Genomic DNA, 16,878 nt, shown 5'->3' with positions numbered 1-16,878 from the left:
CAAGCAGCACTGACTTGCAACAACAGTGAACAGAAGGAAGTCAGCACAGAACACGTGAAGTGAAGTTGACTTTTGCAGAAAAACCAACGCAAGGACATTGCCCCTTAATGACACAAGCTAATTTACGTGTAATCCACGTCTTCCTTGCTGGAATATCGATTATAATGTCATAAAAAGTGTATTGCCCATTTCTTTAAGAGGATTTCCAGACCCTGTAATTTTCTGTGAGTCCACTATTGCTGTATCACTCCTGGCCATGGATTACTGATGAGTCCAAGACACTAAATGGACGTCCAATCGCTTCAGACAGGTGACGTCTGAGTTTTGTTGTTGGGAATAATTTGACAATTAAGCTGCATTATTATTGTAATATATTTTTGTCAGTATGCCCAAATAATGTGTTATAATCATTAATATACATTGTATGTGCTATGGAGTTTATGTGCTCTCAAGAAGGGGCATTGCCCCAACCATATGCTGTAAAAAAATGTCTCCTTATGAGCCCACATTGTTATTGATTAATGTGTTGAGGTGTTTTGTTGTTATTCGTACTTGTGCCAATGCAGCAGCATCACAAAAAGAATGTGTTTAATTGTGTGAGTACAAGCTAAACACAAAAAGCAGTTCTAAAGAAAGTAGTTTTCAATTTACATTGAAAAGTGCATAGCTCCAGCAGCTTCCTAATATCGGAAGGAAGAACGTTCCAGACGGCCGCAGAAGCACATCTGAAGCGCATGGCTAAACCATTGACTTGGAGATGGCGGAGGATAAGTGAGTTATAAAGGGAAAGAATCTCAATTTGAACCAGAAATGACTAAAGTATATTTTTTATTGGATCTATGAATAAATCTATGACTGGGCAAAACAATGAATGATGCAATCTGAACCTGGTATTGCATCATACATTATATTAATTGCATAATTTTATCCACACAGATTCCTACTTGAAACCTGATTCCCACCACCACCCGTCTCAAAATAATTCTCTCATCAAAACGCTATACCACGGAGCTCATGGCATTTCTGATCAACACCACCTGACCAGTGAATTGAGACATGTACATTGGGCCCTCAGGATGAACGGATACTCTGACCGCACCATCCGCCAAGCTGTTTCTCCCACCATACAGAAACAGCCACTTGAAACTTCGATCAAAACTATCACGTTGCCATACATAGCAGGCGTGACCAAAAAGATCTCCAAAATTCTAAACAAACATAAGATCCACGTCCGATTCAGTACAGTACATAAAATCCGTGATCTAATTCCACCTTAGCCGGAGGGCTCTGAGTTAATCCCAGTGATAGGGCACGTTAGCCCGGAGGCTGTACCTCCCTAGAGAGCGGGGTAAGGGCAGTTGTGTTTCCTTGTTATAAAGAAATGTGCTGCCTCTAAAGTTAAGTCTCAAGTCTCCTGGAACCCACTAGACGTGCACAAGCACAAATAACAAAACAACTCAGTACATTGGTCAATAACACTGCGTTAAAAAGAAAAATGGGAAACATTTCAGTCAATTCTTCGCAGTCCATAGGCTTGAAAAGTAAAGTGGATATGAATTGGAGACAGCAACGGGGCCTGATAAGAATGTCACAATAAAATGTTTCCTGATTGTGGCGAAATGGTGTTTGTCATGATTTGCACTATGCGTATAAAACTAATTTTTCTAATTCAACGGGAAAAAGTTTGAACATATCCCACCCTGTTGAAAACCCTGCAAATGGTGTGACCCATTTGAGAAATTACCCGGCTGAAAGTCATGGACATGGCATGCCCCGAATAGCGTAATCATTCAAATGGAGAGGAGGGAGAAAGACTGAAGCCAGACCAGAATGTATTGAATCGGAGCTACCACGTGGAGAGAGGCACATGGCCATCTCTTAAAAAAACACACATTGATATAAATGGCTCCGAGGACTGACCAGCCACATCGCGTGGAGCTGCAGCCAGTGAGAGGCTGCGTGGAGGTGGATGCGTGTGTAACTCGGCTGAGGTCAACCTCCCAGGGCGTGCACCCTCCAGCCCCCCCGAGGAGGTGTCCTGCTATTGTGGGGAAGAAAGCCACAAGGTGGTGGTTGTGATTGATTTTGAAGAACTCTGGAACTCTGCCTGCCACTGGAACCCCTGCTTGTGTTCACACGCAGAGCAACATTCCTATCCTGCCTTCGCACCCTTCATAGAGCCTGCGTCTTACAGTGTGAGACGGGGGCTTCAGGCTGACAAATAAGTCGTGTTGATGCATTGCTGTGTGGGGATAGTGCAAAGAGGCGTTGCGAGTAAACTGCATTGTTGGGGCCTTGTTTGGCATAGACTTCGTTGATTAATGTGTGTGTGATTATGCTCTGGGTTTGATTTGAGTTGTCTCGTGGTACGCAAATATATGGGAGATGCTCCTGATCTCACGTGCACCTCGCCCACATCAAAGACAGAGATCATCCGTGTATTCTTCGACTCCATAATATAGTTTTTTTGGGTTAGATCGCATAAAAATAAATGTCGTTAAACCCGCCACCACTCGACACAGCCGCCACCCGGTGTGCTGTACTGGTAACGAATTGCCATGTCCTGTTTACGTGACAAACCTTACTAATTGGCTGTGTCGGGTGGTGGCGGGTTTAACGAGACATCTATATTGATGTGATCTAACCCAAAAAAACTATATTCTGGATGATATTGGTCGCGAAAGCCTACATGTTAAACTAGTCTTAGACTGTTGGAGCAAATGCTGTTAGCGAGCACCTATGAAGGCCGGAACAGTGCACAATGTGGTCGATGGCCAGCACTACCCCCGACCGCCTTTATCTCCCTCGTGATAATGTTATACATCACACCAGGTACTCATTTGAGGCTGAGTCGACCTAGGGGAGGCCCAGGATTGGTTCAGATAATTGTCACTGGTGTTGGCCATGAGCTACAATCGAACTCGGGTTGCCAGGTTTGTAGCGCAGTGCATTAACCACGACACTATTGCTCCCCTACACTACCCGAGTTGCGATGTTTTCCAAACCCTACCAGGTACTCATTTAAGGCTGAGTCGATCTGTGGGATGCCCATGACCGGTTCAGGGTCAAACTTAATATCTCTTAATGTTCGACGGCTTGTGCATCAGATCTTATTTATTCACGATGTACTTACAAAATAATCCCCAGACTACCTGCTGGATCTCCTCTATGTTTCGAAGAACAAATGTGACCTAAGGTCTTCGCTCATTTACCAGCTTCACATTCCTTACAGCCGTACAAATACTGGAGGAAGGGCCTTTGCTATTGATGCCCCCAAGGTCTGGAATGCTATTACCAATAAACTGGAACTTGAATCACTACCTATGAGATCTTCATTCAAAACTTCTCTAGAGGAGTTGTACACCCCTATCTGCCACTGCTATTCAGTGGCCTAAAACTAAAATAAAATGTTTCGCTCCGGATGACCGCTGCAAAGTCTGATCTTGTGTTTTGATTTAGTGTGCTGATCTTTAAAGATGCATTGGGAATTTTTGATACTCCTACTGATGCTCCTGCTGTTGTGGAGTGACTCATGCAGCCAGCTATGGCGACAAGGTTTGGTGGTACATGTTGTTTATGTCGTTTATAGTGAAATTTCGGTCACAGTTCCTATGATCACTGTTACATTGCTTTTATGGCTTTATTTTGGTGATTTCGAAAAGTTTTTGGGTTTGGCAATGTTTGTTTGTTGTAGTACGGAGTTAAACTGATGGCTTTAATTTAAGTCGTCTTGTTGTTGTTGTTTGACTTGCATCCCACTGCGATTTTTGCACACAGCGTTGGTGTACGATGCTTTTTCTGGAAGATTTTGCTGATTTTTCATGGATTTTTCTGTTTGCGCGTAGTCACTTTAAGATGTTTTCTTGTTCATGTTTTGTTTGTTGCGGTTGCACCCGATTCAAGAGCCGAATGGCTCACAGGGCTTTACCAAACAAATGAAAAAAATATATTTCACTGCAATCCGTACCGCTGCGTAACACCGATGAACAGTTTTTGCATAATCAGCTGAGTGTGGTGCATTCCTGGGGTCAGTTCTCGTTGCAAATGGATTGGAAAATAATGTATTTAGGTCGCAAGAACGTCTTGGTCGAAACAGTGCAGGATATCGCCGAAGGACAATGTTTGGCTTGAGGCACGTTTCCCTCCCTGCGTACCGTCTGGTAAATCCAGAGCGTGACGGATGAACGGACATGCGATCACAGAGATGTGTGTGTGTGTGCGTCTCGTGTGCATGTTGAGTTTGCTTCGCATTGTGCAGGGGAGGGACACAAACATCCATATCTATACGTGTCTCTAAGCCACATCTATTTGTGATGTGGGTGTTTCTTAGTCCCATGTGAATAATGGTGTAATAAGTAATATTTAAAAATACTTTTTTTTCAAACACGCTTTAATGAAATGTACCGTACTGGTCATGGCAGGACTCCAGGAAGTGGCCCCGAAGCTTGCCACAACGTAAGGGGCCGTGGTGATTTACAGCCAACGTGAGTTGAGCGTGGACAATTAGAGCCAAGCCGAAACATAACATATAAAAATGAATGTTTAAAAAATATATATATATCTTTTATAGAATATAGCATTGTCATCAGTATGACATAAGTATACCAAGTTTGCAGTCGATACCACATTGGGAAGTGGGTTAAAATTGAGTTACAAGATTTGAGGATACGACAACAACAACAGGCAGAGTGAGTTCATAGAAAGCACGTAAAAAGATTTGTTTAAAAAGAAATGTTTATTTTTTATGATAGAATATGGTATTGTCATCAGTATGACATAAGTATACCAAGTTTGCAATCGATACCACATTGGGAAGTGGGTTAAAATTGAGTTACAATATTTGAGAATACGACAACAACAACAGAGTGAGTTAAGTAAAAGCGTGTAAAATAAAAAATAATAAAAGTGCAGTCTTCCAACCCTTAACCATTCTAACTCTTTAGACGCCCTCCACGTGCTATGAAGAAAGGACATTGGACGACGCAACGTCGCCTACTATAGATTTGTTTTCTTTTAGGGCAGTGCCATTGATTGACGTGTTGAGGATTAATTGTGTTTTCGCACCACTGCCACCGCAGACAAACATTGTGCGTGTTGAGACATCACGAAACCCAACACAACAACGGCTGCGTCCCAGAGCCTTGGGGGCTGTCGCACCGCGGTTCCGTAAGCGAACAGCGTGGTCAGCTGGCGCTGGGCAGGACGGGTCACACACAAAGACAAAGAACGCCCGCATAGCCTGTAGCAGACTGTAACAAACTGGTTGCGCAAGTGCTGTTAGCGAGCACCTATGAAGGGCCGGCACGGCACACGGGAGGAGGGGGGGCAACACCACGCCCGGCCGCCTTTGTCTCCCGAGCGGCGATGTTTTAAACACCGCACCAGGTACTCATTTGAGGCCGAGTAGACCTAGGGGAGACCCAGGACCGGTTCGGATAATCGTCACCGGTGTTGGTGGCCGTGAGCGTGAATCGAACTCGGGTCGCCGGGCTCGAAGCGCAGCGTAGCGCTAACCGCTGTCCCACCGCTCCCACTGCACTAGCGGCAGGAAGCAGCGTGAACAACTCCATCCGTCGTCACCCCACGTGCTCACCCACTCCGTGACTCTCGCTGCCGCCCCAGCACCCCGTCTCACCCCCCCCACACACCCCAACACGGGAGTTGCGTCTCTCCCCTTACCACAGTCCCCGTGGCCCGGGAGCCGGGGACAGAGAGAGGGACAGGGTCGGGGAGAGACGGGAGAGAGAGAGTCGGGAGAGAAAGGAAGAGAGAGGCAGCAGCAGCAGGAGGAGGAGGAGAGGAAAGAGAGGGACAGGTGGGGAGAGAAAGGGAGAGAGAGTCGGGAGAGAAAGGAAGAGAGAGGCAGCAGCAGCAGGAGGAGGAAGAGAGGAAAGAGAGGGACAGGTGGGGAGAGAAAGGGGGAGAGAGGAGCAAGCAGGCTTGCTCCGGCAGTACAAACACTAACATTGGAACGATACAGAGAAGATTAGCATGGCCCCTGCGCAAGGACGACACGCAAATTCGTGAAGTAGAAAAAAAAGGAGAAAATAAAAAGAGGGAGGGACGGACCCTGCGTTTTTGGGGGAGGCGTGGAGAGAAGGGCGGGCGGGCAGCTGCAGCAGAGGACGGTGCCGGCGCGGGGCCACGTGACGCACCTGCGTTGCAGGTGCGTCGAGCACAGGTGTTGGTGTGTGAACGTGTTTGTGTGTGTGTACCAGTTACGAATGGTGTTACAGGTGTGTGTGTGTGTGTACTGATGTGTTGTCGTTTACAGGTGTATGGAGGTGTATGCTGTATAGCTCCAGGTGTACACAGGTACGTTGGTGCCACCGTGCCGGGCTTCAACAGGTGCGAGTCGCTAACAGCACTTGCCCCTGCAGTCTGTCAATGTTATACGGGGAGGGGGTCTGTGTCTTCTCTGTATATATGAACACGTGTGTTTATTTACGTGGGCACAGATGAGAAACACCGTGATATGGAAACGGCGAACCTGGGGTTCTGTCACCATTGGCTAAAATCACCGATGATTGATCTGATCCGGTTCTGGACCTTCCCCTAAGTCGGCTCGGCCTTTAGCGAGTAACCCGGTGCTGTGTGTAGGCGTGGATGATTCGTGTGCCGTGCCGGCCTTCGTAGAGGTACTCGCCCCAACAGCCCCTTTGGGCTCGATGGGAGATGTTTATCTTTGACAGGTGAAGCAAGGAATGTGATGATGCTAGTTGTAATTGCTGGTGAAACGTCGTACTCGAATTGTGAATGCTGTGGGTTTACTCTCCAACACACAAGCGGTGCGCTGAACTTGTCACGAATTGGCACGTTCTACTTCTGTGACAAACCTTACTAATTGGCTGTGTCGGGTGGTAGTGGGTTTAACGACACTGATATTTCCGCGATCTAACCGAACCACCTCTATTATGGATAATATGGGATCGCGAAAGGCGACTTACTACTGCGTGTTAAACAGGACGATGTGAGAACAGTCGATTGAGGTGAACGCCGGTGTAGCAGTACAGTGTATAGGCGTGTGCAGGTAAACATGGTGTCAAGGTGAGCACATGTGTACTCGTTTCTCGGTGTATATCGGTGAACACAATTGTGTTAGGGTGTGTATAGGTGAGTACAAGGGTGTACCTGCCTTCAGGTGTGTATGGGTGTACGTCTAAGCACAGGTGTATACAGGTGATTATAGGCAAGCGCTGTGTGTACAGAATGTGTACAACTGACGTGTACAGATGAGAATCGGTGGCATTGGGATTTATAGTTTCATGCGTATGGGTATATACACGCACGTGAACACACGTGAACACTTGATGTGTGCAGACGAGCATGTGCCAGTGTACAAGTGTGCAGAAGCGTATGTGTTCAGGTGAAGTATGGTTGTACATATGAACACAGATATACAGGCCAGGCAGATGTATGTGCGGATGCGTATGAGTTACACAGGTGTGCACAGGTGTATGTATGTTGAACTTCTTTAGCACCGTACGGAGAAAAACCACGCTAATCGGAGGTGTGCACGTGAGTGTAAGTGTGTGCATATAGGTAAACACTGGGTCAGTAATTACATGTGTGTACCTGTGTGCATATATAAACACAGTGTTTACAGGTGAATACAATGGACGGAGGTGTGTGCATGTGATTACAGGTGAATACGCAGTGCTTACATTGCAAAGAAGCACAGGTGTTGCAGTGTTGCATCATGGTTTAGCCCCACCCAGCGGCGGGAGTGATGATTATGAAACTTCTGAGGGTCTACGACATGGTAGGCAACCTGTAATGAGTTGTAGTATATGTACAGTTTACATACAGCCGGTTTATATAAATGTAATGAGTTCAACTGAGTCACAGACGTAGACTTTGTAGGCAACACATTTATTCAGTTCCAACACACGGGGTAACTTCCCATTAACAGAATAACAACATAAGGTGGTGACCACCAGGCTAACTACACTAGTTACAACAGTTACTAGTGTAGTTTAACCGGGTGGTGACCAACATGTTAACTACACTGGTTACTACGTAACTGTTACTATGGCCCGGGACTAATGACTTCGTGTCTGACCACAAGTATTGTCGTTAATGCAGACATGATTCCTTGTAAAAGGTTTCCGTTTGGTGTTTTAACATCTTAACATCTGTTTTCTTGCCAGAAAAAAGGGGAAAACCTATTCTCATATTTTGGTACTGGCAAAGGAGGTCCCATAATGGCATTGACCACGATGATGACCTCTTTACCTTGACCCTCATGAATAATTCAACAGGCCTGCTGATTGAAATACCAAATACAGATTCATGAAATGTAGCAAAAGCGTTGTCATGCAGTGAGAGTTGCGTGTGTGTCTTTGGTTCACAGGGTGGCTTCGTGGCGGCGCTGTGACAGTTGAGAGAAGTTCGGTCGGCAGCATGGCCCAGCAGAAGATCATCTACACCCTGCCGACCGTGCGGTTCATCTCCGTCACCAACCTCTGCTACTTTATTGATGGCCTGACCGCAGTTCTGCTGTGGATCCTGGGTGATATATTTATTTAAAAAATCTGAATGGAATGCCTCCTAGCGCCGAGCCTATCTGTCCAGTTATCACTAGTCTCCAGCACAACCTGATTATGTATAGAGCGCCTACTGTCATGATTACAAAAATATGACGTTGCGTAACATACGAGTCACGCTATAGTCATGCAGAACCGGCGGTGACACAGTTGGCAGAGCGATCTGAAAGGTTGCGAGTTCACATTTTGATTTGGATTCAACTCAGCCCATAAAAACCTGTAGAATGAATCAAATGAGTACCTCGAATAGTAATTATTTTACAATAATTGACAGTTTTTTGTTAATCCACTGGCTGTTTGAAGGCCTGCCCTCCACTGTGACGGTGATGGATAATGATTGACCATACTTCACCCAGCGTGTCAGTATAGGTGCCTAAGACCGATTCAGATTTCACTTGCCACTGATGTTAGCCAAGTCCCGGAATAAGGTCAGGCTGCCGGTTTCGAAGTGCAATTCATGAACCACTGCACCACTACTCCACCCATGATTAGACTCGGTATCAGAAATTGTATTTTAACAATCGTCACTTGCCAACCACCACTCGCCCAACCTTGCCTAGATACCTATCCAGTGAAAGTGCTGGATAGATTCCAAAACGCATTCACTGAAAATATAGACAAAAGAGGATGTCCTGTATTGTATGCCCTGCTGCAATAGCCTTTGCTGCATGCCACATTAGCCCACTGCCTATAGCAACCTATCATGCTTCGTGGTCACCCATTCAAGTAACTATCTAGGCTCAACCCTCTTCAGCGTCCAAGATCTGTCGAGATTGGACGTGTTTGAGTGATTTGGTCGAAGGCAAAATACTAAATAAAAACGTGTAAATATTTGTCCTGGACTTGATCAGATAATTTATCATGGAGGTTTCATTGAGTTGGTATCTGTCCCCATCAATTGCATAATCATTTTCTGCACATACAAACAGGCCTTGGCATGGGTCTGTGGCTCTGGACAGTTCTGGCACGGGTCCCAGCTCAGCCAAGGATTAGGAGACGTTTCACGTGGCACGGAAACACGGGGCGCATTGACCACCTCCCAGTCCAGAAACGGTCAAATTAGACCACGGGTCAAAAACAAAAATAACAACAAGAAGAAACATTTTTTTTCGAATTCGGTTAACAGCTCTATTTAAAGAGCTGCAATGCACGTGAACAGGAGACGGTCCTTAATACATAACGTCACGAAGCAGTCATTTAAAGAGCCGCATGTCGCTCCGCAGCTGCAGGTTTCCGATCCCTGAATTAGACCATGCGCAGTCCACTGATTACTTAAAATTATATCAATTAATCAGGGCCTCCTGCCCCCTTCCCTCGTCTTCCCCCCACCCCCCTTAAAAAATACCACGTACCCGATCGTTGCCCCCATGTGAATAGGTCAGTGAACTCAACCACCCTACCGTTTCACTCCACCGAGGGACCTGGCCTTGGGCTTGTCGTTCGTGGAATATCTCCACTCCCCCTCCCTCCCCATCGCTTACCAGGCTCTTGTTTAATTATGAAAAAAATATGAATCAAGGCTCAATTTCAATCGAGTCTGGATCAGTGACTTGGAAAATGTTTCCGCACCCAGCACACCACATTCTGTATACCTCTCACAATTGCTATGGCCACTAGTCACATTAGAATCAACATTTTAATTTATCCTGGAGAAATCCGATGAACTATGAAGTTCTTTTTCACAGATGTCGAGGAGGGGCGAGTCATAAAGTTACGATAACAAACAATTTAAAAAAACGCCAGAAGTGCAACGTTTAGGAAATGTAAGCAAATCACTAAAAATAAATTAACTAAAACTAAATGCCTACTCCAGTCTACCAGTGACAAAAAAAAACCAAAATCATTTTAGAGGGGTTGACAATGTGTGCAGCAAGTGAGGGTTTGAGGGCTATCAGAGTAAATGTTGTGCTGTCGACTGTACCCCACATGCACTCTTCACACTGGTTTTACACTGCAGGTCAAATTACTTGTTTTTAAAACCCAGCGATAAGGATGGAAAAATGTTTCCGTGAAGTTTTTTTTAAACAATGTTCAGGCAAAAACATTGGCAGGAAGCGTTGTCGAGAAGCTCTCTTGATCAGCTTGTACATAGTGGCATGAGCGATGACTGTGTCACATGATCGATGTGTCATGCTCACAGAGTCTCCTGATTTGCCAAAAGTGAATGTTTTTGAGACTGATTCTCAAAGTAGAAACTTCTGGTCCTCTCAGGGTGAACAACGCATTTTCTTTGCTTCTGCAAACGCAGAAACATCTGGCATTCATTAACATTTTCACCGCAATGATATTTAGATTCATTCTCAAGAGTATCACTGCTAGCAGAGTCAACTCTAACTGTGCTGTGGGGTCGTTAACAGGAGGTCCCGACCACTACCTGGAGAATGACATCCTGCACTGGTCATTCGTGACGTCCGCTTTCGACATGGCGGGGCTGTCAGCCATGAAGACATGCCTCCTCATCGGTCTGTTCACGGCGCTCGAGCATGCGGCGCTGAAGCAGTTGGATCAGCCCGATGATCTGACTTCGGCGCGGCGAAGAAGGATCCTTCAAGTTGTTTGTGGGTTCCTGTCCTTGATGTGGCTCTCGTACACGGCGGCTAAGGGAGCAGTCGTTCTAAAAAGTGGCAGCTACAAGCACGTGAGTAAAAGCCTGCTTTTGTAGGTGCACTGCTGCCCTGAGGTGGCGGGGTGGCTCGGGCGTAAGGCTCTAAAATGTCTGGGAGGCTCAACCAGGACACGTGATGTGTGCTCGCAGCCCTGCCCAATTTTGACAGTCGCACCAACTCAACCATCATAATAATAAACTCAGTTTTCTATAGCACAATTTGCACAAGGCCTCAAAGCGCTTAAAAAAACAAAAAATTCAACACGATCAATAAAACTACTTTTGTTTGGTTTTAGAAGAATAAGTGTATAAAAGGTGAGGTTTCAGGCAATTGCCCGTCTTCTTAGCACATACATATATTCGTCCCAACTAGCAATTGGCCTCTAGGATTGCAGTGATATTGTTGCGGACAAAACGATTTGATATGAAATTTCACAAAGTGATGGTTATCACAAAATCAGTTTCCCATAAATTTGTAGTTGTGTTTTGCTGTTTTGTTGTATTGTTTTTGTGCTTTGCTGTACAGTTCTTCAAGTATGAATGAGGATAATTTTTGAAAGCTTTTCAACTGCAGTTCACTCAACAATCCAGCTATGAGTCTTTCTAACAGTTTAAAACCCTTTGATGACTAATTTTAAAAAAGCGTTTCTCAGCTTTTTAAAACAATTACATATTTACCTGTTTCAATTATTTTTTTTATCTGTTGTGAAGAGGTGCCATTGCCGCAGAACACCACTTATATATATTTATCTTTAATGTCACAGTGTTTATGATGAATGTGTAGAATTTGTATTATTAATTGTGCTTGTGCACCACTGCCAATGCAGCAGCAGCACCACCAAATCATTTGTATAAATGTTAGTTTGACTGAACTGGCCGATGTTTTTTTTAATTTTCAGATGCCTCTGACATTCCACATCATGCTCATCAGTTCCTTTGTGTTCAGCTTATTTGAGTTTGTCCTGAACATGCTTTGCCACAGGTGAGACAGTCAAACATCTAATCTTCAAAGGGCATCCAGTTATTTCATCAATCGATAGGACAATTTGGACTAGACCAGCTTTAATGTAGAAACAAAAAAGGCAGTTGCCATTCTTGCAAAACTTAAAATAACAGACAAATAATATCGTCGTTGTTGATTTTTGGGGATCATGCCAAAACGTTTGTCTTGTACGAACAAGCGGATTATAATAAAGCGAGTCCTCTATTTCCCATGCTCATATTTATGTTGTTTCACTATAACATCAGCCAACGAATTAGGTGATGTAATTTGATTTTAAAATGCATCGATTCACTTTAATGTTTTGATGTTGTTGAAAATTTTAATGCAAAGAACGCTCTACTGTCGCTTGGGCAGTATTTACATCGCCATACTGTACTGTACCACCCTCTCTAAATGCAATCTCCACTGCCATCTCTGGTGAGTACTCTGTACTGCAATTCACTTGTTTTATTTATTGAACTTGTTATTACTGGGAATCTACGTTATAAGTGGGGGTTAAGGACCGTACTTATAACGAAATGATGTATAACGGGGAATTTTCTTGCCATAAATATAATGGGAAATGGGGGGGAGGGGATCGGGAAGAGCATAAACATTGCCTCTGTGCTCCAAAGTGCGGGCAATTTCTCCCATAAGAAACCACGGAATAAGGCAGGGATGAGGACGGTAACTTCGGGAAATGTTGTGCTTCATACCTAGCAACCAAATAATATATATCGTACCTGTAATATACTATACAACACATAATGCACACATTAAAACGAATTCTGAGTTCAAGGACCTTTAAGCAGCATTTATACTTACGGTACTACGCTTTACCACTGCCATTTTAACATCGAGCGTAATACTAGTGCTTTTTTTATCATACCACCTGCACTGTCACCTTCAATGTGCACTACGCTTGTTGTTCATTGTTGAAGGGTTGCAACAATATTTTGCGCTAAAGTCCAAGCCGATTACAATGAGCGCTCACTACTACGCACAACGTGTTGAGAACATGACGGGACTGAGAAGCAGCAGACAGGATGCTGGGGATTGATCCTTAAATGGCGGTGCATTGCACGAAATAAAAGTTGTACGTTTTCTATACTAAGCTGAACTGAGTCGAAACGACGTGTGTGCGGGGAAATTTTACGTTGGGTTCCCAAAGAGTCAGCGACGTGAGTGCGTAACAACGGATATTGCGGACCCCTTGTATAACATCTCTTTGAGAATCCTTCCTCTCTTCTTAGTACGTATTTAATATTGTTTTTGTAATTTTTTTACAAATAATTATACAAAGGAACGTATCCTAAATTTACATAATTAAATGAATGGTAAACTAGGTTTCAACTTATGGTGTTTTGCCGAACGCCGCATGTTCCAGGGATGCATCTCCAACGTAAATATAGCACTTACCATAATAATGTTGGAGTTGTTATCGTGATAATCAGGTCAGTGGGAATCACTGCAGAGCCATTCGCAACACTGCCGCAATATGGAAAAATATTGTACGATCCATGGTCATCGTATCATCCATTTAATTTTTTTTCGGAATATCGTGATAGTTTTTTTTCTCGTTTAATTGCCCTTAAATATAAAATTTCCCCTCCAAATATCTACGAAATTATCATGATTAACGTTCACAATAATAGTAAAAAAAAACTATACATATTTTTCCAATTTAATTAGTACTTTGATTAAATCACTGCATCATAATTCTATGACAATAATTTCCATAGTTAATTTTATTTCTTAATAAATTCTCGTGTAACTGATACCGTCTGCGTTACATATATCCCAGGCGGTAAAGTTGTCATGATTAGAATATTCTTCGCTGGCTTAAGTTTAGTGAATAGCATTCAAAGGGCTTAAGTGATCTTTCATTACACTGGAAGTACCGGAAAGCAGAAAGAAAACAATTTCAAAGTTGAGGGAAACTGATATCGCTATTGGAGCACGAGGTCAGTCACTCGGTGAAATCTAACTCCGTACATTACTGTCTTGTATAGTATTCTTAGGTTTTTTCGGTAAAGTCACGTAGGTAAAACATTAAAATTAATATAAAATAAATTAATAAAATAAATTAATTTTATTAATTTTAATGTTTTACCTACGTGACTTTACCGAAAAAACCTAAGAATATGAATCCTTGCAGTCACGAAAGCTTCAAATCTAGAATGTCTTGTATAGACTTCGTTATTTTTATCGTCTATTTATGGAGTGTTGAAATTTTCACATGTACAGCACTTTTTGATCTTTCAATAAAAGGTGCAGTGTAACTATACATTATTATTATAATCGTCAAATCGTGACATTGTTTCATGGTTTCATGAAAAATAACATTGCGGTAACCCGAATAGCAACAGACCGCAGTGGTGGTTGAATTGCCAAGGCTGGCTCTAGTCTGAGTAAATATTCTTCAATTCAAGTTTTGCATGGGAGAGACAGTCAGAGTACCGAGAAACAACTCATCACGCATACCAGGGGCTATCGCTCAGAGATCCACACAGAGACAGATTCACCAATCCACTTGCTGCACTGAAAACATCTGGCTCCCTCGCAGTCAGGTGGATTTGGGAGATTCACAAATCTGTGTGATCCACCAACCATTGCATCCAAAGCGCCGGGTCACCGCAGGTGCGCACCACTACATCCAGCTTTGTTTGCGAAATGTTTATCAAATTTTATGAATTGGTTGTTATCGGGTAAAAGTTGTCAATGATTCTTCACAGATTCCTGAACAAGCTGCAATTGCTCAGAATTATTCACAAGGTGGAGGACACACAGGAGGAGGAAGATAAGAAGAAAAAGAACGTCGGTATCTGCAGGGTTCTGTCTCTGGCCAAAGAGGTTTGTGATGATGAAGCTACCAAACATCCCAGTTTGGGCAAGACTGTCCCTGTGGTTTCTTAAAGGCTGTTCTGGTCTGCCCATGAAGAATTAGCAAAAATCGTGCGTGACTCCTGATGCAGGCAAAGGGCAGAGCTACCTGTGTAGTGGGAAGGGCTGGCGGAGTGGGTGGTCGAGGGATGATGGCTCCCTATAGGTCAACCATGTGTTGTATGCTTATGATCTGGTGATGCTGCTCACTCAGAGGAGGAGTTGGGGGCACTGCTGCAGAACCTGGAGTGTGGCGCTAAGAGGGTGGGGTCTTACCATCTGTCCCACCAAAACTAAGCACCTGCCTGGGTATTTTATGCCACCAACCACTCCACTCCCTCAGCTCCGTATTGGTGAAGGCGCAATAGTGGAGAGAGTTGAGAATTTATTTTGAACACTCGAAATTAAGGACGTGGGCAGGTGCTCCAAATCGAGGGCAAACGCATTTATTGTGGTAATCTGTAAAATGCAACAGCACGTGTATCACACACAGCAATTTCCAACCGAGTCGCCATTAACCACGTGACTGGTGAACAGGTCAGGTTACTCAATAACCCTGCTAGCCACCTACAGGCTGAGCTCGGTACAAAGCTACACTTTACTCCATTGCTGCACGAGGAAATAATTAAAAGAGTGGTCCATTCCTAATGTGCCACATTTCCCAAACCTGGTCAGTGTGCTTATGACCAGCTCCGGTTTAACAGCAGAGGTCTCACTCTGAATCAGTCGGGTGGAATTATCTTTTCATTGGTTGTGTAATGCTGTGTGGAAGCTACCTGGCCTGTCGCTCTACACGAAGCTTCGGGTCTTCTCGGCCACAGTCATGGCCTCCGTTCTCTATACTTGTGAAATGTGAACCCCTCTAATGGAACATCTGTGCTGGTTAGAATCATTCAGGCTGGTCTGCCTCCAATCCATCCTGGGTTTAACCAGGCTGGATTGTGTGAGGAGCTCACAAATCCTTGAAATATCTGCAAACATACCCATCAGTAAGATACTACGGCAGGCAAAGCTGCATCGGCTGGGTCATGTAGCCTGCATGCCCAGCCACTGAATGCTCAAGCAGCTTTTGTTGGGCCACATAAAGGGGGATAAATGGGCACGACATGGGCTGGAGAAGAGGTGGACTGATGTGATACAAGAGGATTTGGAGCTGAATTGACTTGCCGACGACTAGTACCAGCGATGTCAAGATCAGCCTCTATGGAGGAGGCTCGTGAAAGACGCTACTGGGCAGTTGGAGGCATTCACCCTCCAGCAACAATGGAGGGCAGAGGAGCAACGCTCACAACAACGAGTGGAGTGCCTGGCGTCTAAAATACAAAAAGTTAGCATATTAGGGGTACAGCTGGTGCATCTACCAGTAATCTCAGTCGGCTAACCCATGGCAGCTGGGTCTGTTCCGAGACCTGTAAACGAGCCTTCGACACTTCACATGGCCTCAAAGTGCACCTGGCTTGGCACAGTCGCCATGGTGATGTCACCGTCACTTAGTGGTGAATGGCGGGTATTGGTATTGGAGTGGGTGGGGGGAGGGGCTTGTGACCCCCATCTGCTATGTTCCTCTGTAACCCCTGTCTAATATGTTGCTGGATGGCCCCTGTCTGCTACGGTGCTCTGTAACCCCTGTCTGATATGTTGCTGGATGGCCCCTGTCTGCTACGGTGCTCTGTGCAATATTGCTGTGTGGCCTGCTGTCTCTGGGTGTGTCTGACAGGAGACCGGCATTGTGGTCCTGGGAATGATAGCCCTCCTAGGCTCCACTGCCACTCAAATGGTTTCCCCACTCTTCTTTGGCAAGGTCATCGATGCTGCCAGGACCTCCATGAGTGAGTGGCACCTCTGTACCCGTGTACCCACAC

At 44.7% G+C, this 16,878-nt stretch overlaps 1 protein-coding gene and 1 non-coding gene across 7 annotated transcripts in view; both read left to right on the top strand.

Annotated features, from left to right (window-relative positions):
* The first annotated feature begins 5,705 nt into the window (after nt 1–5,705).
* Nucleotides 5,706–16,878, top strand: part of LOC133342246 (ABC transporter B family member 1-like) — a 33,718-nt gene continuing 22,545 nt past the window's right edge. Inside the window, exons 1-8 of one of the 6 annotated variants that reach the window (XM_061551279.1) lie at nt 5,706–6,166; nt 6,275–6,315; nt 7,646–7,762; nt 8,354–8,512; nt 10,904–11,184; nt 12,051–12,133; nt 14,869–14,986; nt 16,734–16,845. In XM_061551279.1, the coding sequence (XP_061407263.1) occupies nt 8,404–8,512; nt 10,904–11,184; nt 12,051–12,133; nt 14,869–14,986; nt 16,734–16,845 (703 nt within the window). In that variant the 5' untranslated portion in view covers nt 5,706–6,166; nt 6,275–6,315; nt 7,646–7,762; nt 8,354–8,403. The other 5 variants (XM_061551278.1, XM_061551277.1, XM_061551276.1 and 2 more) reach the window with 5 other exon arrangements.
* On the top strand, nt 5,939–6,043 carry LOC133342454 (U6 spliceosomal RNA). The gene has a single exon (XR_009755140.1). It is a non-coding gene; the product is annotated as a U6 spliceosomal RNA (small nuclear RNA).

Source organism: Lethenteron reissneri, chromosome 14, assembly GCF_015708825.2.
Source record: "Lethenteron reissneri isolate LAM-NWPU_2019-01 chromosome 14, ASM1570882v1, whole genome shotgun sequence".
Taxonomy (NCBI): Eukaryota; Metazoa; Chordata; class Hyperoartia; order Petromyzontiformes; family Petromyzontidae; genus Lethenteron; species Lethenteron reissneri.
The sequence above is the reverse complement of the archived record's forward strand: the minus strand, read 5'-3'. Positions and strand labels throughout refer to the sequence as shown.